General features: G+C 45.9%; 1 protein-coding gene and 1 long non-coding RNA gene across 5 annotated transcripts; one reads left to right on the top strand and one right to left on the bottom strand.

Annotated features, from left to right (window-relative positions):
- Positions 1 to 1948: 1948 nt before the first annotated feature.
- LOC123091518 (uncharacterized) lies at positions 1949 to 7190 on the bottom strand. Of its 2 annotated transcripts, XR_006443229.1 has the most exons (6): positions 6296 to 7190; positions 5906 to 6172; positions 5572 to 5766; positions 4029 to 4105; positions 2885 to 3117; positions 1949 to 2789 (listed from the first exon to the last, which is right to left on the bottom strand). It is a non-coding gene; the product is annotated as an uncharacterized lncRNA (long non-coding RNA). The 2 variants fall into 2 exon arrangements; XR_006443228.1 differs by having other exon boundaries at positions 1949 to 3117; positions 6296 to 7187.
- A 7590-nt stretch (positions 7191 to 14780) lies between these two features.
- Positions 14781 to 19751, top strand: LOC123091517 (uncharacterized). Of its 3 annotated transcripts, XR_006443227.1 has the most exons (6): positions 14793 to 15253; positions 15377 to 15642; positions 15782 to 15976; positions 17443 to 17519; positions 18433 to 18666; positions 18762 to 19751. XR_006443227.1 is itself a non-coding variant. In XM_044513053.1 (5 exons), the coding sequence occupies exons 1-3, from the start codon at positions 14801 to 14803 to the stop codon at positions 15885 to 15887; spliced, it is 825 nt and encodes a 274-aa protein (XP_044368988.1). In that variant the 5' UTR covers positions 14781 to 14800; the 3' UTR covers positions 15888 to 15976; positions 17443 to 17519; positions 18762 to 19751. The 3 variants fall into 3 exon arrangements, 1 of the variants encoding a protein (XP_044368988.1); XM_044513053.1 differs by lacking the exon at positions 18433 to 18666 and having other exon boundaries at positions 14781 to 15253; XR_006443226.1 differs by having other exon boundaries at positions 14797 to 15253; positions 18433 to 19751.
- Positions 19752 to 26861: the final 7110 nt, after the last annotated feature.

Here is a 26861-nt window from a genome sequence, read left to right as displayed (position 1 = left end):
CCGCATGCGTTCATTGTTCCCATAAATTTGAGGAGACCAACCTAGACGCGCCTTCATTATATATTTCCATATACTGGAGGAGTCTAAAAGAGACGGGTGTTCATTATTTCATTCTTCCTCCGTTCATTTTTACAAGTCGTTTTAGACAACTGAAATTAAATTGTTTTGCATGCTGTCTTAAATCTCTACAGGGTCTTATGGATGTGAACAGAGGGAGTAGTCGCAAAGTCATATTGAACGGTTCCGTGATGTACCGGTAGATCCTACACCGGCTGTTTACTCCGCGATTCGTGTAGTGCTGGCCCACGTCCATGTATATCATCTTTATTGTGTGTGAAACTGCCCGTATTTGTAATAAGCTAGGAAAGTGGCCGGCCCCCACAAACCACTTTGTGCCAGATTTACATTTACTGCGCCGCTGTAACGGGGACCTTCCTCCCGCTCTATTTCCCCCTTCTCTTCCTTCTTCCTCCATCCTGTGATTCCCTCAATTTTTTTTGAAAGATCCGGTGCTGCTGGCATTTCATTGATTTAGAAGGAAGAAGGCGGAAAACATTGTGATAAAGTGATCAGGTGGGCGGTTAGAATAGGACCCAAAGAAAAAGAAAGAGAAGGCATCGCCTGGTCAGGAACTAGCAGAGGTCATAAGAAAAGCCTCTAGGTTACAATTTCCCGACTATCCCCGAAGGGGCTCATGAGTTGTTTGGTGCCAGCCAATCACCATTGATCCAGGGCACACCGCACAGCAGCAAGAATGTGAGGGGGGCGATGGAATCTTGCCTCTGAAGATCGCCTCGTTTCTCTCCTGCCATATCTCACAGGTGATCAACACGATCATGGACCTGATCCCCCTCCGCGCCTCACCTGAAGACCGTGCGATGATATCCCTCACCGTAGCGGTGGTGCTGCTGCCAGGTCTCCAAATGTTCGGGTGGAGGGCGTCGCAGCCGGTCCAGGCGGCCGCAGCAAGTCAGACCGCCCTGGAAACGGTGCATTCCCAGAACAAGTGCAGAGATGATTCCAGGTGCCTTGCACACAGGCCGCAGAAGTAGCTGTTCGGCCATCCTCTTCTTTGCAGCCTATCATTGCACCATAGGCGATCTTGGTGGAGCAGCCAAGAGAACATCTTCGTTTTTGCCGGCGCCCACGCCTTCCAGAAAAGTTCTATGAAGCCCGGCCTTCTGGACATGTCATTGAGCCAGGTAGGCGGAGGTCATGGTGTAAGTACTAGAGCTTGACGCCATCCACTGAAAGGCGTTCGGGACCCCAGGCTCCAGAGCGATGCCTGCCTAACCAAGAGCCCGCCAAAGGCCGACGAATTCCACCACCAAGGCGACATGATTGCCATGGCAGAGATTAGCAATCCATCGGTCGTCGAGTAGGGCCTCGGCCACCATCCTATTTTTCCTCCTGACGTGCTGGAAGAGTGCGGGGAAACGCCTGTAGAGCGTCCCCGTAGGTAGCCAATTTGAGCGCCAGAAGATTGCCCATCGGCCATCGACCTTTGTGCAATCCTCGAAGAGCCGCCGGTCAATGTCGTTGCAGGGAGGGTCCGTGCCCACGCATGGTGTCTCCAGGCTGACCCAGGCGATCCAGCTTAGTGGTCGCGGCGGTCTACGATCCAGCATGTGGTCGCGGTGGTCAACGCTCTTGTTGCAGCTTCCTCAATCTTCTTTTTTTTCTAGCTACCATGGATTGAAGCTGAATCGCGGTGGAGTTGTTCATACCACAAATCTTGCTCCAAGTTGGTTCAAGTTCTTCCATGTTAGTATACAGATTCATTATGCGAAAGTGTTGCTGCTTGTAACCCTAAAGCGGCAAAAAATACCTTGATTCTCTTTAACTTTTCATTTAGAGAAGGATTTTCAGTGTTAAAAAGTTCTTCATGAACATGATTTGTTCCACCTTTACCATATTTAGATTGAACCTCTTCATGTTCATCATTGTATTCGTCGAAATCGTTCCTTTAAAAAAATCGTGTACATCAGGTACAAGGTTATGTAATAATTCAGATATCAATATTATGTGAATATAAATATACTCCCTCCGCCCCGAAAAACATGTCGTGGGCACAGTTCATGGGTAATTTTGCAAAAAAGCCCTCGTAATTTTAAAATCGTCTGAAAGAAGCCCCTCCGCCCCTGTCTTCTTCCTCCGTCGTCGATACGGCCGGCGCCGCCCAGCTACCGCCGTCGTCGTCATCGCCGCCCATCAGGAAGTGCTCCGCCGCCGTCGCCAAGTACCTGCTCCGCCGCCTCCCCCGCTCAGACCTGCGTCACCGCGATCCCCTCCCGCCTCGATTACCTGCGGGCGTCGTCGGGACCTCCGGCCACGTCCTCCTCGAGCTCGCGGGCGTCCACCTCGAGCTCCAGCGCATCCTCCTCAAGCTCCAGCGCATCCTCCTCGAGCTCCCGTGTGTGCGCCGCCGCAATTCCTCCCGGCTGCGATCCCCTACGGGCGTCGCCGGAAATTGCCTCCACGATCCGGTGGACCAGGAGCTCGCGCGCTGCCTCCTCGATCTCCCGCGCGTCCTCCTCAATCTCCTGCGCGAGCCCGTGCAACTCCTTCTCCTCTGCCCGCGCGCCCGTGCGGCTGCTTCTCCCCTACCGCCGGTGGAGCTCCTCTGCCCGTACAGCTTCTGCTCGTCTACTAGTACTGCTGCTGCTCGTCTGCCGGTGCTGCCGCCAGAGCTCCTGCTCGTCAGAAGAAAGAAGGTACCGTAAGGAGTTGCTCCTCTGCTCCCTGTGCTGAATATGATCAGTGTACTGTAAGGAGTTGCTGCTCTGCTCCTGTTCATCAGGAAGAACAATGTTAACTGAATATGATTAGTGTTAACTGAAAAAAATCAGTAGATATCAGCAGAGCAATTATGATCTGAACAAACACTGTCAAGTGTAAACTGTACTCCAGGGAAAGGTATGGAGTGGATGTGGAGTGTAAACTGTCAAGTGTCAATTATGATCAGAGTATAATTCAGCCAGCAAGTGTCAATTATGATCAGAGTATAATTCAGTCAGTCAATGGGAATTTATAAAGCTCTTTATCTTCATCTTGCTCTGTTATGGGGACATGGCAGACCAAAACCTCACAGTTTTTAGGATTCATTGGTCTCCAAACCTGAACAATAGAAAGCAACTTGGTGTTAGGATCGACAACCACCACTACCAAAATTCCTATTCGGCCTAGTTGTAGTTGTAGATCCAAACCAAACAGACTACTCGGCGCCATGACGCAAACATGTGCCTAACAGAAGATGGGAATTGATGATAGTCAACATCTTTGGTAAACCAGGCATTAGATAATCAACTTCAAGAATTGTGTATTTTGCATGCTCCCCTTCCACACACCCGGACTAACCATAACCAGGTTTCTATCTAGAGATCAGACGATCATATATTTTGTCTTATTTAAAGCTATATAAGAGAACCTTCTTTTTTAGAAAGAGTTGATAAGAGAACCTTCTTTTGCCTGCAATTTCCATTGTACATTTACTATGTCGGGGAGTAGAATTTTCCCCGACATGTCTGAATGTCAGATCCATTTTACGAAGCTGGCTTATCAAGCTATATCAAGGAATGTAAGCTTTTCTTTAAAAAAGGAATGTAAGTTGAATAGCATGAACCAAAGCAAAACTCTAATAGAACTGTCCAAAACATGACACATGAAAGATGTCTAATAATCTAATGCAGGTCACAAACTCCATTGTTAGGTTTACATACAGGAACCCAAATGATGCTGAATTGCTTGCTGACTACGCTGATTATCAATTGCGAAAATCGAATCACAATCTGAAGAGTCAGTCAGGTGTTTGTACTGAAGGAGTAGGCTGAAGATGATTACAGTTTACATACAGCACAGGAAAACACAAGCTTGCACAGGCTGAATAAGGCACCACCTCACAAGATGTCATAATTTTGTTAAATATCTAAACTCGGCCATAATTCAGTTGAACATGCAAGGAAACATTTAACTTGTGATGTCAGTGAAAACATCACCAGACTGTTAAAATTCAGTTAAAAGATCTATACCTTGATGCAAACTAAAGGGAGTAGGTTAACTGATTTGGTCCTGTGGCTGGTCAAACTATACCATGCCAAAGTATTTCCTGTAGAGAGAAAAAACAAAAATAAGCAAACATAAATTGATTGTAATGTGTTGTAGTTTCACTAGGAGTAGTTTATATGCAAAGGTAATAAATCAGTTTTGATTCTATTGACAGGAGTATATTTTTCTTGACACTTTTCTACCACAGGCATGCAAAGGTAATAATTTGGATTAATTTTAGTTATTTGAATTAATTTAGAATATTTGGATTTATTTCAATGAGGCATGCTAATGTCACAATCAGTATACTTTTAAGGTTAGTGGCAAGCAAGGCCTTTGCTAATCTGTATGCTTGGCAAGCAAGGCCTTTGCTAATCCCATATCATCAGTTAGATGATACTCCAAATTGCAATCTACTGATGATATGAGATTATCTTCTACTGCAATTGCAATCTAGCTTTAGTAAAAAAGCAAGAGTCCCTTGTATGGAGTTAACTGAAAACTGAACATGTTCTAAAGTTTTGAGTAAGCTGGAGCGGTACAAAAGCAAGTCTAAAGTTTTGAGTACATGCTGTAAAAATTTCTACTGAATTTACTCCATGTTCTAAACAGAGTACTCCTATATTAATACAGCAATCTGCCATAACTACTCCATGCCAGAACTACTCCATGATCTTGAAATCTGAAGTCCAAGAAATCTACCAGAACTACTCCATGATGAGTACTCCAGGCCATTGTCTGAGACACAATTTGAAATTTGCCAACACAATTTGTTCTACTGGATCTACAGTAAATAAATTTGAGAGCACATTTTCTTCAGTCCCTCACTGACAACACAAATTTTTTGGATGCATTCAACTTGAACATGGAGTATTTTCAGCAAAAAAACTTGAGTATGGCAGCATTTTCTGCAAAAAACATCTTGAGCATGAAGTATAAGGGGTATTTTCACCAACTTAGAGAGAGTATTTGAAAATTTGGTCACTACAGGACCACTACACTACTCCAGGTCACTACTATTCAGAAACAAACTTGGAAAGGTAATAAATCAGTTTTGATTCTATTGACAGGAGCACATGAATAAGAACTCTGTCTAAACATTCAGTTTATACGTCAACATTAAACTATCTAAATACTCATGTACAGTACTGTGCCATTCAGTTTATTGACAGGAGTATTCAGTATGCTATTGACAGGAGTAGTAGTATCTCAACAAGCAGTACTCGCTGCTATGGTGCGGCCATGGATGCATGAAACAAGTTTAAAAACAAATTTAAATGATGCTGTGATTCAAAAATTAAATGGAAAAAGCTCAAGATGATTAATCATGACTACTGTCACATGACAGATTACTCCTGTACACTATTGTACCATTTTATAAGTGCAGACTAGTTCTATAAGTGCACACTAATTCTAGAAGTGCAGATGTTTAGTTGTGACATTATACAGGAGGAATATTCAGTCTAATTCAGCAGTTGAGAATGCAGTTGTTTAGTGCAGTTGAAAATGCAGCAATTCAGGAATCACCTGAATCAATTCAGACCACTGTTGAAGATGTCCTTGAACTGCCACTCCTTCCACCTGAAGATGTTGCCACTCCTTCCAATCACAAACTTTCAGACCAAAGCACACACAGCAATCCACCAGAAGATGTCGCCACTCCTCGAACTGCCACCACACGCGCCCAATCGTTGGCCTTGAGCGAAGCCGCCGAAAATCGACCTACTCAGTCACCATTAACCATTGCTAAGTTTCAGAGTTCATTTCAGAAAAGAAAAAACGAAGTTTCAGAGTTCATTTCAGAAAAGAAAAAATGAAGTTTCAGAGTTTGGAGTTGGGATGGATGGGGTGAGGGGCGAACCTGGGCTTGCGCCGGCGGCCGCCCTCACGGAGTCGCCGACGCCGCTTCTCCCCGGAAATAGAGTTTGCGGCGAGCTGAGGGGCAAACCCCCGGTAGCCGCACGAAGACGAGCTCACGGAGTTGGCTCCCCACCCCGCAACGCACAGAGGGGTTAACGCATGGAGACGAGCTCGCTGACGTCGCCCATCGGCTTCTCCCCGGAGACAGAGCTCGCGCCGCCGCTCCAGTCACTGGCTGCGCCGCCGGCTTGTCCCTATCCTCGAATGCCTGTAGAAATCAAGGATGATGAAGAAGAAATTGGGTGGACATGGCCCGAACAATCCAAGAAGATAAAAGAAGAAATTGTATGGGTGCAGTAGATCAAAGGGAGGAGAAGGGGAAAAAGGAGACCTTTGACTCCGGCGGGCTACTTGGTGAGCTCCTCCACCTGCCTCTTTGCAATCCGCCGAGCAGCCGCCGCGCCAGGAATGCGAGAAAGGAGGGCGCCCCGCTGCCGTGCCCCGGTGAGGTAAACACATGGTCGTCGGACAGGAACGGCAGGAGGATCGACAAAAAAATGCGTGCTTCACGTTGGGGAACGAGGCAGGGAACGAGGCAGCGTGGGGCGTGAGGCGGGAGGGGTGGTGGCAGTGGGGGCGGCGTGGGGCGGGAGGAGCGGTGGCGGAGAGGGGCGCCGGGGGCGGCGTGGGGCGGGAGGAGCGGTGGCGGAGAGGGGCGGCAAGGCGGCGCCCGTCGTCGGGTTCGGCCGGGAGAGAGTGAGAGCGAGAGCGAGGAAGAAGAGGGACCTCGGGTTCGGTCGGGAAAACATGGAGGACTAAATTGCAAATATCCACTCGCGACATGTTTTTGGGGACGGAGGGAGTACCATCCTATTCAGAGAGAGAGAGAGAGAGAGAGAGAGAGAGAGAGAGAGAGAGCCCGAAATCAATATTTCTGTGACCAACCAACACAGTCTGGGGGCAGAATCCCATGTGAATCCAATGACCGGAGAAAGAACGGAGCCAAAGATTATGGGTTCATGGCGACGCAGAAACTCCTAATACACAATCCACATAGCCATCGACGATTCATCGGGTGCGAGTAAAACACCGTCGATCTTGAGTGGCGATGCACAATCAAATCTTTGTACCTGCAGAGCCAAAAATACAAAATTAGATAAGGAAAAAAGATGAAATCAGATTGATTTGGAGCTACACATGATCAAACTGAGATGGTTCTGGAATGGGGAGCGATAATAGGAAGAAGATTCAAGTCAGGAAGAAGAGAATACGAAGAGGAAGAGTAAACGGGGACAAAATAATCTGGTTGATTTGCTGCAATGAAGAGGCGACGTTTTTTTTATTTAGGGAATAATAAAGAGGCGAGGTCAAACGAAACGCTCAGGTAAATTTGTGGTGGGCCACAGGGAGCTACTTTTAAGCCCACGTACACAAACTTGGCTGGAGTAGATGAGAAGTCGCTTCCATAGCCCACATGCAGAAAGGAGATTTAAACACCCCTCTAAAAAGGAAGGAGAAATAAACGATCCGTAGCTTGGGCAACAACTGATGGCGAAAAAGGGGTGACGTGGCTGCACTTAACATTGATGTGGCACCATGATGATGTGGACAACGTGCATGGTGAGAGAATAGGGTATAGTGGGGAGCAACTTCTTAAGAATGATAGATTCCAAATTTAGCATGGTTGATACGCAGGTTGCTGAACAAAGCTTCAGAAATGAACAATGTGAAGATTTTTCAGATGCAAGAGATGTTCTTTCTCAACCAAATCTTAGGTTCAAAACAAGTATATTTATATTCACATAATATTGATATCTGAATTATTACATAACCTTGTACCTGATGTACACGATTTTTTTAAAGGATCAATTTCGACGAATACAATGATGAACATGAAGAGGTTCAATCTAAATATGGTAAAGGTGGAACAAATCATGTTCATGAAGAACTTTTTCACACTGAAAATCCTTCTCTAAATGAAAAGTTAAAGAGAATCAAGGTATTTTTTGCCGCTTTAGGGTTACAAGCAGCAACACTTTCGCAACCCTACTCGACGACCGATGGATTGCTGATCTCTGCCATGGCAATCATGTCGCCCTGGTGGTGGAATTCGTCGGCCTTTCGCGGGCTCTTGGTTCGGCAGGCATCGCTCTGGAGCCTGGGGTCCCGAACGCCTTTCAGTGGACGGCGTCAAGCTCTGGTACTTACACCATGACCTCCGCTTACCTGGCTCAATGACATGTCCAGAAGGCCGGGCTTCATACAACTTTTCTGGAAGGCGTGGGCACCGGCAAAAACGAAGATGTTCTCTTGGCTGGTCCACCAAGATCGCCTATGGTGCAATGATAGGCTGCAAAGAAGAGGATGGCCGAACAGCTACTTCTGCGGCCTGTGTGCAAGGCACCTGGAATCATCTCTGCACTTGTTCTGGGAATGCACCGTTTCCAGGGCGGTCTGACTTGCTGCGGCCGCCTGGACCGGCTGCGACGCCCTCCACCCGAACATTTGGAGACCTGGCAGCAGCACCACCGCTACGGTGAGGGATATCATCGCACGGTCTTCAGGTGAGGCGCGGAGGGGGATCAGGTCCATGATCGTGTTGATCACCTGTGAGATATGGCAGGAGAGAAACGAGGCGATCTTCAGAGGCAAGATTCCATCGCCCCCCTCACATTCTTGCTGCTGTGCGGTGTGCCCTGGATCAATGGTGATTGGCTGGCACCAAACAACTCATGAGCCCCTTCGGGGATAGTCGGGAAATTGTAACCTAGAGGCTTTTCTTATGACCTCTGCTAGTTCCTGACCAGGCGATGCCTTCTCTTTCTTTTTCTTTGGGTCCTATTCTAACCGCCCACCTGATCACTTTATCACAATGTTTTCCGCCTTCTTCCTTCTAAATCAATGAAATGCCAGCAGCACCGGATCTTTCAAAAAAAATTGAGGGAATCACAGGATGGAGGAAGAAGGAAGAGAAGGGGGAAATAGAGCGGGAGGAAGGTCCCCGTTACAGCGGCGCAGTAAATGTAAATCTGGCACAAAGTGGTTTGTGGGGGCCGGCCACTTTCCTAGCTTATTACAAATACGGGCAGTTTCACACACAATAAAGATGATATACATGGACGTGGGCCAGCACTACACGAATCGCGGAGTAAACGGCCGGTGTAGGATCTACCGGTACATCACGGAACCGTTCAATATGACTTTGCGACTACTCCCTCTGTTCACATCCATAAGACCCTGTAGAGATTTAAGACAGCATGCAAAACAATTTAATTTCAGTTGTCTAAAATGACTTGTAAAAATGAACGGAGGAAGAATGAAATAATGAACACCCGTCTCTTTTAGACTCCTCCAGTATATGGAAATATATAATGAAGGCGCGTCTAGGTTGGTCTCCTCAAATTTATGGGAACAATGAACGCATGCGGTTAATGTTTGACAAACAATGACGGAGGAAAATTACCTAAATGCTAAGAGCAACTTCAACGCGCAGATTCAAACAGATCGCACGTTTTGTCCGCTTTTCGTCCATTTGGATCGGCCATTGCGCCCAACGCGCGGATCCATTTTTGTCCTCGCGACCGGTTTGCGGCCTTTGTTTGCTCTTTTTGCAACATACCAATAGAATTTGGCCCAAGTTAACATAATTCAGACAAAATACGATTATCTCATAGTTTGACAACCAAATAAATATACCCAGAAAAGACAACCAAATAAATAACTCATAATTTACAAGCCAAATAAAAATGTAATAGTCCCAATAGCCTTGCTTCCTTCCGTCCTCCTATCTAGTCTCACCCCCTCGCGTCGCCTCCCCTGGGCGACGTAAAGGGACCCAAACCCTAGCGCCGCCAGCCCCCTCACGTCTCTTCCCTTGTCGTCACTGCAGCCGGCCAAGTCCGAAGTGGCAGCGGGCCCGACACCAAAGCGCTAGGTCAGGTGGTGTGTTGCGAGATCTCTCGGAGGCGGCAGGGGCGACTCGGGTGCTGGATCTGCGAGCAGTAGGTATGGCGGCGCCCCTTCCCTGTAAGGCGGCGGCCTGATCCCCTCGTGGAATTTGTGTCTAGAGATGGGTAGCGGCGGAAGCCGTGGATCTGGCGTCACGCCCAGGTCCGCCTCGACATGGTTTTGTCCAACCGGGGGTGCGTGGAGGGACCGGTGTGGGGCGGCTGGAGGTTCCTTGTGGGTATGCTGACAGTGGCTTTCGTCTTCACGACAAGACTCTGTACAGGTCCAGTCAACTGCGGGACCGGGGGGACGCGACTTCTGGTGAAAATTGCGTCGTCTACGGTCATGGCAGACGATGGCGGCATCTATGACATCGTTCCCTTCTTGAGGCATCGTTGTTGCAGGTCACAACACCACACTTGGGATGCTCCAGGGGAAACCCTAGATCTAGGTCTTCCCGGATCGGATGATGACGGCATCTTGGATGTCCTTCTCTCTCTTGGGGGCATCATTTTGGAGCAGGTGCTAATTGAAAGAGCCTAGTGGTGGAGCGGGGTTTCATCCTCCGCATTGATGACGGCGGATCTCGGCTGCATGGCGTGGTGGAGTCTCGGCGTCCGATGCGGGTTGACGGACTCACGCAGGAGGACGACGCTGTCTGGTTCATGGTGGCGTCGACGGCAGGCCTAGCAAGTGATACGTCTCCAACGTATCTATCATTTATGAAGTATTCATGCCATGTTTGTAACAATTTTATATGGTTTTGTTGCAATTTTATATGATTTGAATGAAACTAACCTGGACCAGTGTTGTTTTTAGCAGAACTATCATGCTGTTATTTTTGTGGAGAAATAAAAGTTCTCGGAGTGGGCTGGAACTTTACGCTGATTTTTTATTGACAAGAAGAGACCCCCGAAGCCTGAGAGGTGGGAGAGACGAAGTTCAGGGGAGCGACTAGCTCATGGGGCACGCCCTGGGGGGTAGGCCTCACCGTCTGAGCTTCTCGGTCCCTCGTGGGCCCCCAATGTGAAACTGACTCCAAAAATTCCTATAAATATAGAAAACCCCAGAAAGAAACTTAGAACTTCAATGCCGCCGCCACAAGCCCTCTGTTCCAAAGCGATCTCATCTAGAGGCCTTTTTTGGCACCCTATCGGAGGGCGAAATCATCACCGGTGGCCATCTTCATCATCCCTGCGGTTTCCATGATGAGGAGGGAGTAGTTCACCCTCGGGGCTGAGAGTATGTGCTACTACTTGAGCTTGCGTTGTTATTTTCCTTAAAGAGGAATGGGTGATGCAACAAAGTAGAGATAAGTATTTCCCTCAGTTAAGAACCTAGGTATCAATCTAGTAGGAGGAACAAGCAAGTCTCCAATAGATGCACCTGCACAAACTAACAAACACTTGCACACAACGCGAAAAAGGGGTTGTCAATCCCTTCACGATCACGAGCAAAAGTGAGATCTTATAGAGATAAATATAAAAAAATGAAATAAAACTCAGCGAGGTATTTTTGTATTTTTGGTTTATAGACTTGAAAATATATAATGGAAAATAGACCCGGGGCCATAGGTTTCACTAGAGGCTTCTCTCTTGAAAGAAAACATATGGTGGGTGAACAAATTACTGTTGAGCAATTGATAGAAAAGCGTATAGTTATGACGATATCTAAGGCAATGATCATGAATATAGGCATCACGTCCGTGACAAGTAGACCAACTCCTTCCTGCATCTAGAGTATTAAGTTCAAAAGAACAGAGTAGCGCATTAAGCAAGATGACATGATGTAGAGGGATAAATTCAAGCAATATGATATAAACCCCATCTTTTTATCCTTAATGGTAACAATACAATACATGCCTCGCTACCCCTACTTTGTCATTAGGTGAGGAAACCGCAAGATTGAACCCATCACAAAGCACCTCTCCCATGGCAAGATAGATCAATCTAGTTGGCCAAACCGAATCAATAGATCGGAGAGAAATTCAAAGCTATTTAAGTCTTGCATATATGAATTTAGAGAAGACTCAAATAATATTCATAGATAATCTGATCATAAATCCACAAATTCATTGGATCTCAACAAACACACCACAAAAAAGATTACATCGGATAGAACTCCACGAACATGGAGGAGAACATGGTATTGAAGATTAAAGAGAGAGAAGAAGCCATCTAGCTACTAGCTATGGACCCATAGGTCTGTGATAAACTAATCACACATCATCGGTAGGGCAACAAGGTTGATGTAGAGGCCCTCCATGATCGAATCCTCCTCCGTCAAAGTATCGGAAAAGGCCCCAAGATGGGATCTCACAAGGTTAGAGGCTTGCGGCGGCGAAAAAGTATTTTTCTGGACGCTTCTAATGTAGATGGAGTATTTGGGTATTTATGGAGCAAGAATTAGGTTTAGGGAAGTCCCGAGGGACCCACCAGCCTGGGGGAGGGGCCCTGGGGCGCGCCCTGAGGGCTTGTGGCCCTCTCGTGGCTACTCCGGCCTCCTCTCCAAGTCTCCTGAGTTTTTTCTGGTCCAAGAAAAATCATCCTAAAGTTTTAATCCGTTTGGTATTCCTTTCTGAAAAAGTCAAAAACAAGGAAAAACAGCAACTGGCACTAGGCACTAGATTAATAAGTTAGTCCCAAAAAATGATATAAAATAGTACCAAAATGCATATAAAACATCCTAGATGGATAATATAATAGCATGAAACACAATAATTTTTTTTGATACATTGGAGATGTATCAGTATGTACCAGTAGCTATGTGTTTGATATCTCTCTCTCTCTCTTTCTCTCATGTTCTTGATCCGACATGATCTTGATGTACCATGGGCTTTGTTAATATAGTCGGTCCTTTGGTGTTCTTCCCTCTCTATCTTTGTTGTGATGAATTGAGTCTTGCTCTCTGAGGTTTTGTTATGATTGAATATTTTGGATTTGGGAACACTTGATGTATGTGTTGCATATGGATACCCTTGGTGACAATGGGGTATTATATTGACTCACTTGATATATGTTTTAGTAATCAACTTGCGGATTCCCGTGGTGACATTGGGGGTGATCTAGGCACATAGGTCGATACACGGTTTCGTCCTACATTCTCTGATAGAAACTTCAGAGTGATTCTTTGCCGCACATTGAGGGATTGTTATATGATTCAATTATGTTAGCACTGTTGAGAGATTGCACTAGTGAAAGTATGAACCCTAGCCTTGTTTCTAAGCATCGCAATACCGTCTGTGCTCACTTTTGTTACTTGCTACCACTACAAAAAAATACACTTCCGTGATGATATGTGTTTGTCACAGTAAGTCGCGTTTTCTGTCATGCATGTACATCCATGATGATTTTATGACAGAATCAAGATAGTCATACCTGTGCTATCGTGCAGCCAATTTGAGCGCCAGAAGATTGCCCGTCGGCCATCGTGCACTATAACCTTTGTGCAATCCTCGAAGAGCCGCTGGTCAATGTCGTTGCAGGGAGGGTCCGTGCCCACGCATGGTGTCTCCAGGCTGACCCAGGCGATCCAGCTTAGTGGTCGCGGCGGTCTACGATCCAGCATGTGGTCGCGGTGGTCAACGCTCTTGTTGCAGCTTCCTCAATCTTCTTCTTTTTTTCTGGCTACCATGGATTGAAGCTGAATCGCGCCGGAGTTGTTCATACCACAAATCTTGCTCCAAGTTGGTTCAAGTTCTTCCATGTTAGTATACAGATTCAGTATGCGAAAGTGTTGCTGCTTGTAACCCTAAAGCGGCAAAAAATACCTTGATTCTCTTTAACTTTTCATTTAGAGAAGGATTTTCAGTGTTAAAAAGTTCTTCATGAACATGATTTGTTCCACCTTTACCATATTTAGATTGAACCTCTTCATGTTCATCATTGTATTCGTCAAAATCGATCCTTTAAAAAAATCGTGTACATCAGGTACAAGGTTATGTAATAATTCAGATATCAATATTATGTGAATATAAATATACTTGTTTCGAACCTAAGATTTGGTTGAGAAAGAACATCTCTTGCATCTGAAAAATCTTCACATTGTTCATTTCTGAAGCTTTGTTCAGCAACCTGCGTATCAACCATGCTAAATTTGGAATCTATCATTCTTAAGAAGTTGCTCCCCACTACACCCTATTCTCTCACCATGCATGTTGTCCACATCATCATGGTGCCACATCAATGTTAAGTGCAGCCACGTCACCCCTTTTTCGCCATCAGTTGTTGCCCATGCTACGGATCGTTTATTTCTCCTTCCTTTTTAGAGGGGTGTTTAAATCTCCTTTCTGCATGTGGGCTATGGAAGCGACTTCTCATCTACTCCAGCCAAGTTTGTGTACGTGGGCTTAAAAGTAGCTCCCTGTGGCCCACCACAAATTTACCTGAGCGTTTCGTTTGACCTCGCCTCTTTATTATTCCCTAAATAAAAAAAACGTCGCCTCTTTATTGCAGCAAATCAACCAGATGATTTTGTCCCCGTTTACTCTTCCTCTTCGTATTCTCTTCTTCCTGACTTGAATCTTCTTCCTATTATCGCTCCCCATTCCAGAACTATCTCAGTTTGATCGTGTGTAGCTCCAAATCAATCTGATTTCATCTTTTTTCCTTATCTAATTTCGTATTTTTGGCTCTGCAGGTACAAAGATTTGATTGTGCATCACCACTCAAGATCGACGGTGTTTTACTCGCACCCGATGAATCGTCGATGGCTCTGTGGATTGTGTATTAGGAGTTTCTGCGTCGCCATGAACCCATAATCTTTGGCTCCGTTCTTTCTCCGGTCATTGGATTCACATGGCATTCTGCCCCAGACTGTGTTGGTTGGTCACAGAAATATTGATTTCGGGCTCTCTCTCTCTCTCTCTCTCTCTCTCTCTCTCTCTCTCTCTCTCTCTCTCTCTCTCTCTCTCTTTGAATAGGATGGTACTCCCTCCGTCCCCAAAAACATGTCGCGAGTGGATATTTGCAGTTTAGTCCTCCACGTTTTCCCGACCGAACCCGAGGTCCCTCTTCTTCCTCGCTCTCGCTCTCACTCTCTCCCGGTCGAACCCGACGACGGGCACCGCCTTGCGGCCCCTCTCCGCCACCGCTCCTCCCGCCCCACGCCGCCCCCGCCGCCCCTCTCCGCCACCGCTCCTCCCGCCCCACGCCGCCCCCGCTGCCACCACCCCTCCCGCCTCACGCCCCACGCCGCCTCGTTCCCCGCCTCGTTCCCCAACGTGAAGCACGCGTTTTTTTTGTCGATCCTCCTGCCGTTCCTGTCCGACGGCCATGTGTTTACCTCACCGGGGCACGGCAGCAGGGCGCCCTCCTTTCTCGCATTCCTGGCGCGGCGGCTGCTCGGCGGATTGCAAAGAGGCAGGTGGAGGAGCTCACCAAGTAGCCCGCCGGAGTCAAAGGTCTCCTTTTTCCCCTTCTCCTCCCTTTGATCTACTGCACCCATACAATTTCTTCTTTTATGTTCTTGGATTATTCGGGCCATGTCCACCCAATTTCTTCTTCATCATCCTAGATTTCTACAGGCATTCGAGGATAGGGACAAGCCGGCGGCGCAGCCAGTGACTGGAGCGGCGGCACGAGCTCTGTCTCCGAGGAGAAGCCGATGGGCGACGTCAGCGAGCTCGTCTCCGTGCGTTAACCCTCTGTGCGTTGCGGGGTGGGGAGGCAACTCCGTGAGCTCGTCTTCATGCGGCTACCGGGGGTTTGCCCCTCAGCTCGCCGCAAACTCTATTTCCGGGGAGAAGCGGCGTCGGCGACTCCGTGAGGGCGGCCGCCGGTGCAAGCCCAGGTTCGCCCCTCACCCCATCCATCCCAACTCCAAACTCTGAAACTTCATTTTTTCTTTTCTGAAATGAACTCTGAAACTTCGTTTTTTCTTTTCTGAAATGAACTCTGAAACTTAGCAATGGTTAATGGTGACTGAGTAGGTCGATTTTCGGCGGCTTCGCTCAAGGCCAACGATTGGGCGCGTGTGGTGGCAGTTCGAGGAGTGGCGACATCTTCTGGTGGATTGCTGTGTGTGCTTTGGTCTGAAAGTTTGTGATTGGAAGGAGTGGCAACATCTTCAGGTGGAAGGAGTGGCAGTTCAAGGACATCTTCAGCAGTGGTCTGAATTGATTCAGGTGATTCCTGAATTGCTGCATTTTCAACTGCACTAAACAACTGCATTCTCAACTGCTGAATTAGACTGAATATTCCTCCTGTATAATGTCACAACTAAACATCTGCACTTCTAGAATTAGTGTGCACTTATAGAACTAGTCTGCACTTATAAAATGGTACAATAGTGTACAGGAGTAATCTGTCATGTGACAGTAGTCATGATTAATCATCTTGAGCTTTTTCCATTTAATTTTTGAATCACAGCATCATTTAAATTTGTTTTTAAACTTGTTTCATGCATCCATGGCCGCACCATAGCAGCGAGTACTGCTTGTTGAGATACTACTACTCCTGTCAATAGCATACTGAATACTCCTGTCAATAAACTGAATGGCACAGAACTGTACATGAGTATTTAGATAGTTTAATGTTGACGTATAAACTGAATGTTTAGACAGGGTTCTTATTCATGTGCTCCTGTCAATAGAATTAAAACTGATTTATTACCTTTCCAAGTTTGTTTCTGAACAGTAGTGACCTGGAGTAGTGTAGTGGTCCTGTAGTGACCAAATTTTCAAATACTCTCTCTAAGTTGGTGAAAATACCCCTTATACTTCATGCTCAAGATGTTTTTTGCAGAAAATGCTGCCATACTCAAGTTTTTTTGCTGAAAATACTCCATGTTCAAGTTGAATGCATCCAAAAAATTTGTGTTGTCAGTGAGGGACTGAAGAAAATGTGCTCTCAAATTTATTTACTGTAGATCCAGTAGAACAAATTGTGTTGGCAAATTTCAAATTGTGTCTCAGACAATGGCCTGGAGTACTCATCATGGAGTAGTTCTGGTAGATTTCTTGGACTTCAGATTTCAAGATCATGGAGTAGTTCTGGCATGGAGTAGTTATGGCAGATTGCTGTATTAATATAGGAGTACTCTGTTTAGAACATGGAGTAAATTCAGTAGAAATTTTTACAGCATGTACTCAAAACTTTAGACTTGCTTTTGTACCGCTCCAGCTTACTCAAAACTTTAGAACATGTTTAGTTTTCAGTTAACTCCATACAAGGGACTCTTGCTTTTTTACTAAAGCTAGATTGCAATTGCAGTAGAAGATAATCTCATATCATCAGTAGATTGCAATTTGGAGTATCATCTAACTGATGATATGGGATTAGCAAAGGCCTTGCTTGCCAAGCATACAGATTAGCAAAGGCCTTGCTTGCCACTAACCTTAAAAGTATACTGATTGTGACATTAGCATGCCTCATTGAAATAAATCCAAATATTCTAAATTAATTCAAATAACTAAAATTAATCCAAATTATTACCTTTGCATGCCTGTGGTAGAAAAGTGTCAAGAAAAATATACTCCTGTCAATAGAATCAAAACTGATTTATTATCTTTGTATATAAACTACTCCTAGTGAAACTACAACACATTCCAATCAATTTATGTTTGCTTATTTTTGTTTTTTCTCTCTACAGGAAATACTTTGGCATGGTACAGTTTGACCAGCCACAGGACCAAATCAGTTAACCTACTCCCTTTAGTTTGCATCAAGGTACAGATCTTTTAACTGAATTTTAACAGTCTGGTGATGTTTTCACTGACATCACAAGTTAAATGTTTCCTTGCATGTTCAACTGAATTATGGCCGAGTTTAGATATTTAACAAAATTATGACATCTTGTGAGGTGGTGCCTTATTCAGCCTGTGCAAGCTTGTGTTTTCCTGTGTTGTATGTAAACTGTAATCATCTTCAGCCTACTCCTTCAATACAAACACCTGACTGACTCTTCAGATTGTGATTCGATTTTCGCAATTGATAATCAGCGTAGTCAGCAAGCAATTCAGCATCATTTGGGTTCCTGTATGTAAACCTAACAATGGAGTTTGTGACCTGCATTAGATTATTAGACATCTTTCATGTGTCATGTTTTGGACAGTTCTATTAGAATTTGCTTTGGTTCATGCTATTCAACTTACATTCCTTTTTTTTAAAGAAAAGCTTACATTCCTTGATATAGCTTGATAAGCCAGCTTCGTAAAATGGATCTGACATTCAGACATGTCGGGGAAAATTCTACTCCCCGACATAGTAAATGTACAATGGAAATTGCAGGCAAAAGAAGGTTCTCTTATCAACTCTTTCTAAAAAAGAAGGTTCTCTTATATAGCTTTAAATAAGACAAAATATATGATCCGTCTGATCTCTAGATAGAAACCTGGTTATGGTTAGTCCGGGTGTGTGGAAGGGGAGCATGCAAAATACACAATTCTTGAAGTTGATTATCTAATGCCTGGTTTACCAAAGATGTTGACTATCATCAATTCCCATCTTCTGTTAGGCACATGTTTGCGTCATGGCGCCGAGTAGTCTGTTTGGTTTGGATCTACAACTACAACTAGGCCGAATAGGAATTTTGGTAGTGGTGGTTGTCGATCCTAACACCAAGTTGCTTTCTATTGTTCAGGTTTGGAGACCAATGAATCCTAAAAACTGTGAGGTTTTGGTCTGCCATGTCCCCATAACAGAGCAAGATGAAGATAAAGAGCTTTATAAATTCCCATTGACTGATTGAATTATACGCTGATCATAATTGACACTTGACTGGCTGAATTATACTCTGATCATAATTGACACTTGACAGTTTACACTCCACATCCACTGCATACCTTTCCCTGGAGTACAGTTTACACTTGACAGTGTTTGTTCAGATCATAATTGCTCTGCTGATATCTACTGATTTTTTTCAGTTAACACTAATCATATTCAGTTAACATTGTTCTTCCTGATGAACAGGAGCAGAGCAGCAACTCCTTACAGTACACTGATCATATTCAGCACAGGGAGCAGAGGAGCAACTCCTTACGGTACCTTCTTCCTTCTGACGAGCAGGAGCTCTGGCGGCAGCACCGGCAGACGAGCAGCAGCAGTACTAGTAGACGAGCAGAAGCTGTACGGGCAGAGGAGCTCCACCGGCGGTAGGGGAGAAGCAGCCGCACGGGCGCGCGGGCAGAGGAGAAGGAGTTGCACGGGCTCGCGCAGGAGATTGAGGAGGACGCGCGGGAGATCGAGGAGGCAGCGCGCGAGCTCCTGGTCCACCGGATCGTGGAGGCAATTTCCGGCGACGCCCGTAGGGGATCGCAGCCGGGAGGAATTGCGGTGGCGCACACGCGGGAGCTCGAGGAGGATGCGCTGGAGCTTGAGGAGGATGCGCTGGAGCTCGAGGTGGACACCCGCGAGCTCGAGGAGGACGTGGCCGGAGGTCCCGACGACGCCCGCAGGTAATCGAGGCGGGAGGGGATCGCGGTGACGCAGGTCTGAGCGGGGGAGGCGGCGGAGCAGGTACTTGGCGACGGCGGCGGAGCACTTCCTGATGGGCGGCGATGACGACGACGGCGGCAGCTGGGCGGCGCCGGCCCTATCGACGACGGAGGAAGAAGACAGGGGGCGGAGGGGCTTCTTTCAGACGATTTTAAAACTACGAGGGCTTTTTTGCAAAATCACCCATGAACTGTGCCCACGACATGTTTTTCGAGACGGAGGGAGTACATAATGGCCGGTCCTCATCTTGCTCAACCAAACCAAAGCTCTCATGTGGCAATTTTTGAGATGGTCTCCCTTCCTGCGGAGCACGACCATCCCCCCTATCTCCTGGATCGAACCGCTCTCAAAGGCCAGCCATGTTGTCGCCAGTCGATCGAATTGCCAACAGAAGAGAATTGGTCTGGGCGAGTAACATGTGTTTGAGCTAACGTGTACTTTATTTATTATGTTGTCATCATTCATAAAACTTCAGTTTGCCTTCAGCACTAGAAAATATATATTCTATGGGGTAATCTGATCTGGGTGTGTTCTGATTCTAAAACTTGAAATCATTAAAATTCAAGAGATGACAGATTGAGCGACGACTTCTATTTGGTCATTAAGCAACCTTCAGTTTGCCTTCAGCACTAGACAAATTTTATTCTATTTCCTGTTGAAGCACGAATTGGAATATACAAAGACACACATTTTGCTTATCGAGGTTATAACTCCATCTATGGACCAATCCATGGAATCATAAATCAATGTCTTCTCTCTACCTTTCATCCTTAGAGGCCAAGAATGTACTATCATCTTGAAAGAATATTTCCCTGTGTATGATGCCAATGTTTATTGGTTGATAAATTCATAGTGATTACTGAACTGTTGGCCATGGGTATTTCTTATGACAACACATATATAGATCTTGGCTATCTGTTAAACAGAGAAGCTAGTCAGCCACAAATTATATTAGGTAAAGACCAAATGCTTAGTATCATTTATTTAAATATTTTCGTTTGTACTGTTAGGTGCCATTAAAAATATTTGTTATGTTTGACACCACTTTGCTTATTTATCAGGTCATGTAGAGTATTCTTTTGCGTAAAAGCTCATTAGACACAATTTGGTTTGTACAATTAGACACACCCTTTTTTACTTGCACTAAATACTTGCTATTTCCGAACAAGATATGTTCAAATTTCCTTTAGTCCGTACTGCCCCATGGTCAATTGGTATAATTCTATTTGTTTTTAATTAATTAATTTCCACTATTTAGTTTGGATTATTACTATTGAACAGTTGAGAACCATGGTTGTATCAAATTTTATTTAAACTTTGTGTGTTCAAAATTTCCGCAGCAACGCGCGGGGTATCATCTAGTAATATATAATTAGTATAGTGGGACGTGGAGTTTCTGCTCCCGGGCTCATCTGCACCCGCCCTCAGAAAAAAAATCAAAACAAGTACTAGAAAAATTTAAAAAAATCTAATTTTTATGTGTGGTAAATAATTTGATGCGTGAGGTCCGCTCCAAATTTCAACTCATTTGGACATCTGAGCAGCGCTCGGCAAAAAAGACAAAATCGGGGTACGTAAAAAAGTTTACTATTCATGCACTATTCTGATTCGATTTGTCTTTTTTGCCGAGAGCTGATCAGATGTCCAAATAAGTTAAAATTTGAAGTGGACCTCACGCATCAAATTATGTACCACACAAAAAAATTGGATTTTTCTTGAATTTTTCTGATATTTGTTTTGATTTTTTTCTAAGCGGGAGCAGATGAGCCTGGGCACCGAGTTGGATTTTCGGTATAGTAGTACGGTGACATCATCGTAATAAAGCATGCTGGAAGCTTGATTCACTTGTATAAAAAATAATGAGCTATATAAAATTATACCTTGATGTCAGATAAGTGTTTGGGTCTTGGACCATTGTTAAAAGATCGCATTCATACATTGATTATCATAATGCATCCTGATTAAATTGATTTTATAGGAAAATGAGTTATAGATGCCGAATCATACACATAGTACCGATAGATATGTGAAAATATTTCTACATAATATGACATGTGAAATATGATGAACTTCTTGGTTAATGAAATGGAAAAATTTGTTGAAAAACAGAAGTAACAAATTTGTGACGAGTTTTTGTTGGCGAAGCACTTTCATAAATAAAGTAATTGGAAAACATACATATAAGAACAGATTTGATAAAAATAAATAACTAAAACAAGTTATCCAGTAGTTGTAACTAGTTGTTGAATGTAGAACAAGAAGTATAGGCTGTGCAAACACAATGCATTGATTGGTGCACCACCAGGCACATATATATATATATGAGTACAGAGGGAGGCCATAACCTCAACTATACAGATAAACTAGGAGGTGGGCCCAAGACACAATATACGCGTACACATATATTCAACACCCCCTGCAGTCAAAGCGGCGCCGGAGATGCAGAGACTGGAACGGAACTCCTCGAAGGTGGAAGTCGGCAGTCCCTTAGTCATCACATCGTCGAACTGTGGTGCGGTCGGAACATGGAGGACCCGAATACGTCCAAGGGCCACCTGCTCACGCACGGAGTGAATGTCCAGCTCAATGTGCTTAGTCCGGTGATGATGAACGGGATTGGCGGAAAGGTACACCGCAGAGACGTTGTTGCAGTAGACAACAGTAGCCTGGGAGACATCATGATGCAACTCCTGAAGTAGCTGTCGTAGCCAGGTGCACTCGGCGACGGCATTGGCCACAGCTCGGTACTCAGCCTCCACGCTAGAGCGCGAAACCGTAGGTTGTCGCTTGGAAGACCATGAGACGAGTGAAGGATCGAGGTAGACGCAGTAGCCAGAGGTGGACCGACGGGTGTCAGGGCAGCCGACCCAGTCCGCATCAGAGTAGGCCACCATCTCCAGAGAAGTAGACGCTGTGAGAGTGAGCCCAAGAGCCATCGTGTCGCGGATGTAGCAGAGAATCCGTTTCACGAGGGTCGAATGGGAGTCACGAGGGGCGTGCATATGGAGACACACCTGCTGAACAGCATAATCAAGATCCGGCCGGGTGAGAGTAAGATACTGAAGAGCACCAACAATGGACCGGTAGAATGGAGCATCCGATGTGGGCGAGCCCTCGAGAGCACAAACCTTGGCCCTCATGTCAACAGGAGTAGCGACAGGGTGACAGTTGAGCATGTCGACACGCTCAAGTAGCTCATGCGCATACTTCTGCTAATGAAGAAAGAAGCCGTTGGGTCGCTGAACAACCTCAATGACAAGGAAATAATGTAGAGCGCCCAAGTCCTTGATGGAAAACTCATCATGCATTCAGAGAGTAATCTGCTGAAGAAGGGCTGCGGAGGAGGCCGTCAGGATAATGTCATCGATGTAGAGGAGCAAATATGCAGTCGTGTTGTCGTGGTGATAGACAAACAACGAGGCATCCGAGCGAGTGACACTGAAGCCCAGTGTCTGAAGAAACCCGGTGATACGCTGGTACCAGGTGCGAGGTGCTTGCTTGAGCCCGTAGAGAGAGCGGGACAGCAAACACACATGCCCAGGAAGAGATGCATCGACGAAGTCGGTCAGCTGCTCACAGTAAACCTTCTCCTCAAGATGGCCATGAAGGAATGTGTTGGAGACATCCATATGATGAACCGGCCAGTCTCGGAAACCGCCAGCTGGAGAACAGTGCGGATCGTGCCCGGTTTGACAAACAGTGCAAACGACTCAGTGAAGTCGACACCAGCGCACTGCCGAAAACCACGGACCATCCAGCAGGCCTTGTAGCGCTCAAGTGTACCATCCGAGCGGGTCTTATGGCAAAAGACCCACTTGCCGCTAATGACATTGGCGCGAGAAGGCTAAGGAACCAGTGTCCAGGTACGGTTCCGCTGAAGAGCGTCGAACTCTTCCTGCATCGCGGCAAGCCAGTGAGGATCACGAATGGCTGCTTTGGCGGACGTAGGGATCAGGGACAACTCAGTGGTGGAGGCAGCAAGGAGATACTCATCGCTGGAGTACCGTAGACTCGGGGCAATGAATGTCAGCTCGAGCCCGAGTGACAGGGCGAGACAGCAACTCCGGGACAGCCGGCAAGCCGGCTGGCGAGGCGGCCGGCTAGGCTGACGAGGCGGACGAGGCAACCGACGAAGGGAAAGCCGGCTGGCAAGGCCACAGCCGGCGAAGGGGCAGTCGGCGAGCCGGCTGGCGAGGCGGCCAATGAGGCAGCTAGCGAAGGGGCAGCCGGCGAGGCGACTGGCGAGGCGGCCGGCGAAGGGACAGCCCGCGAGCCGGCTGGCGTGGCAAGTGGAGAGCCGGCAGCCGGCGAGGAGGCAGACAGAGAGGGCGCCAGCGACGAAGCTGACGTGGATGGCGACGATGTCGTGGGGGTGTGAGGGACATCTCGTCCCACGGCGCGAGAACCGCCAAAGCCCGAAGGCAGTCCGAGAGCCGCACGGGGCCGTCCACCTGACGGGAACGCCAAAGGGCCGACGGTGGCTGGCGGTGACGGGGCGACGAGAGGTACCTGCTGCTGAAATAGAAACACCTTCTCATCAAAGTAAACGTGTAGGAAGGTGAACACACGATGTGAGACAGGATCATAGCAGCGATAGCTTTGGTGTTAGGTGGGTAGCCGAGAAAGATGCAGGCGATGGAGCGGGGTGCAAGCTTATGAGGCACAGTGGCGGTGATGCTAGGGTAGCAGAGACAGCCGAAGATGCGAAGCTCATCATAAGAGGGTGGTGCACCGAAGAGGAGGTGATGAGGTGCAAAGTTCCCGCGAGTGCGACGGGGTCGGATGTTAATGAGAAATGATGCGGTGGCGAGAGCGTCAGGCCAAAAGCGCGGAGGCACTTTGGCATAAAAAAGGAGGGTCTGAACTCAATCGTTAAGAGTGCGAAGGACATGCTCAACGCGACTGTTCTACTGCGAAGTGTACGGGCATGTGAGACGAAAATTCGTTCCATGTGTGGTGAGGAGAGTACGAATAGATAAGTTGTTGAACTCCTTCTCATTACCGGTCTGGAACATGAGAATGGGACGACCAAACTGCATGAAAACATAGGAGTAGAAAGCCGCGAGAGTGGAGATGACATCCGACTTACGACACAACAGGAAGGTCCACACATAGTGAGAAAAATCATCAAGGATAACTAGATAATAAAGATAGCCCGTATTACTTGCAACAGGAGAGGCCCAAACATCACTATGAATTAACTCAAACGGGTATGTGATACGTCTCCAACATATCTATAATTTTTGATTGCTCCATGTTACTTTATCTACTGTTTTAGGCAATATTGGGCTTTATTATCCACTTTTATATTATTTTTGGGACTAACCTATTAACCGGAGGCCCAGCCCAGATTTGTTGTTTTATGCCTATTTCAGTGTTTCGAGGAAAAGGAATATCAGACGGAGTCAAAACGGAACGAAATCAACTGGAGAAGTTAATTTTGGAAGGAAACCAACCAGATGGGCTTGGAGTGCACGTCGGGGGATCCCCGGGCTGCCCACAAGGGTGGGGGGCACGCCCCCTACCTCGTGAGCCCCACGGAGGTCCACCGACGTACCCCCTGCACCCATATATACCTACGTACCGTAAAACTTCCAGAATAGAAAATAGATCGGGAGTTCCGCCGCCGCAAGCCTCTGTAGCCACCAAAAACCAATCGGGACCCTGTTCCGGCACCCTGCCGGAGGGGGATCCCATCATCGGAGGCCATCTTCATCATCCCGGCGCTATCCATGACGAGGAGGGAGTAGTTCACCCTCGGGGCTGAGGGTATGTACCAGTAGCTATGTGTTTGATCTCTCTCTCTCTCTCTCTCTCTCTCTCTCTCTCTCTCTCTCTCTCTCTCTCTCTCTCGTGTTCTCTCCCGTGTTCCTCTATGGCACGATCTTGATGTATCCCGAGCTTTGCTATTGTAGTTGGATCTTATGATGTTTCTTCCCCTCTACTCTCTTGTGATGAATTGAGTTTCCCCTTTGAAGTTATCTTATCGGATTGAGTCTTTTATGAGAACACTTGATGCATGTCTTGTCGTGATTATCTGTGGTGACAATGGGATATCATGTGCCACTTGATGTATGCTTTGGTGATCAACTTGCGGGTTTCGTGACATTAGGGAACCTATGCATAGGGGTTGGCACACGTTCTTGACTCTCCGATAGAAACTTTGGGCACTCTTTGAAGTACTTTTATGTTGGTTGGATGAATCTGAGATTGTGTGATGCATATTGTATAATCATGCCCACGGATATTTGAGGTGACAATGGAGTATCTAGGTGACATTAGGGTTTTGGTTGATTTGTATCTTAAGGTGTTATTCTAGTATGAACTCTATGATGGATCGAGCGGAAAGAATAGCTTTATGTTATTTTGCTACGAACTCTTGAATAGATAGGACAGAAAGGATAACTTTGAGGTGGTTTCGTACCCTACGATAATCTCTACGTTTGTTCTCCGCTATTAGTGTCTTTGGAGTGACTCTTTGTTGCATGTTGAGGGCTTGTCATATGTTCTATCTATGTTATTATTGTTGAGAGAACTTGCACTAGTGAAAGTATGAACCCTAGGCCTTGTTTCCTGTCATTGCAATACCGTTTACGCTCACTTTTATCTTTAGTTACCTTGCTGTTTTTATTATTTCAGATTACAAAAACTTATATCTACTATCTATTTTGCACTTGTATCACCATCTCTTCGCCGAACTAGTGCACCTATACAATTTACCATTGTATTGGGTGTGTTGGGGACACAAGAGACTCTTTGTTATTTGGTTGCAGGGTTGTTTGAGAGAGACCATCTTCATCCTACGCCTCCTACGGATTGATAAACCTTAGGTCATCCACTTGAGGGAAATTTGCTACTGTCCTACAAACCTGTGCACTTGCAGGCCCAACAATGTCTACAAGAAGAAGGTTGTGTAGTAGACATCAAGCTCTTTTCTGGCGCCGTTGCCGGGGAGGCTAGGTAAGTGAAGGTATATCTTTAGATCTTGCAATCGAATCTTTTTGTTTCTTGTTTTAGCACTAGTTAGTCTATAAAAGAAAATTACAAAAAATGGAGTTAAGTTTGTCTCATACGCTTCACCTTTTTAATATCTTTCGTGAGTATGATGGAAAGGATAATTCTGCTCAAGTGCTAGAAGAAGAAATCTCTAAATTGTTTGGCACTAAATCTTTGAATGATGAGCATGATTGCAATGTTGTTAGTACGAATTCTTTGAATATCCATGATGCTAATGATGATTGCACTAGTTATGATGAAAATGCCTCCTATAAGCATGTCAATTTTTGTGGAGTGCATTGGGCTTGCAAGGACACACCAAATAGGGAAGATAGATATTGCAAGAGGCATAAGTACTTAGAAACTAAATGGTTACAAGAAAGGCTAGATGCATGTGCTGAAAATTTATTTTTTCTTAGCCATACTTGTGAACTTTGCAATGAACGTGATCATTTTAGTATCCAATGCAAATTGTTTCATGATTGTATCGTCTCCAAAAATTGTGATAATTTGATTACCCTTGAGCATCATAATGAGCTGAGTTTGCTCTTGGGTTATGAAGAAATAAAACGTATAACT

Source organism: Triticum aestivum, chromosome 4B (genome assembly GCF_018294505.1).
Source record: "Triticum aestivum cultivar Chinese Spring chromosome 4B, IWGSC CS RefSeq v2.1, whole genome shotgun sequence".
In the NCBI taxonomy this organism is placed as follows: domain Eukaryota; kingdom Viridiplantae; phylum Streptophyta; class Magnoliopsida; order Poales; family Poaceae; genus Triticum; species Triticum aestivum.
The sequence above is the reverse complement of the archived record's forward strand: the minus strand, read 5'-3'. Positions and strand labels throughout refer to the sequence as shown.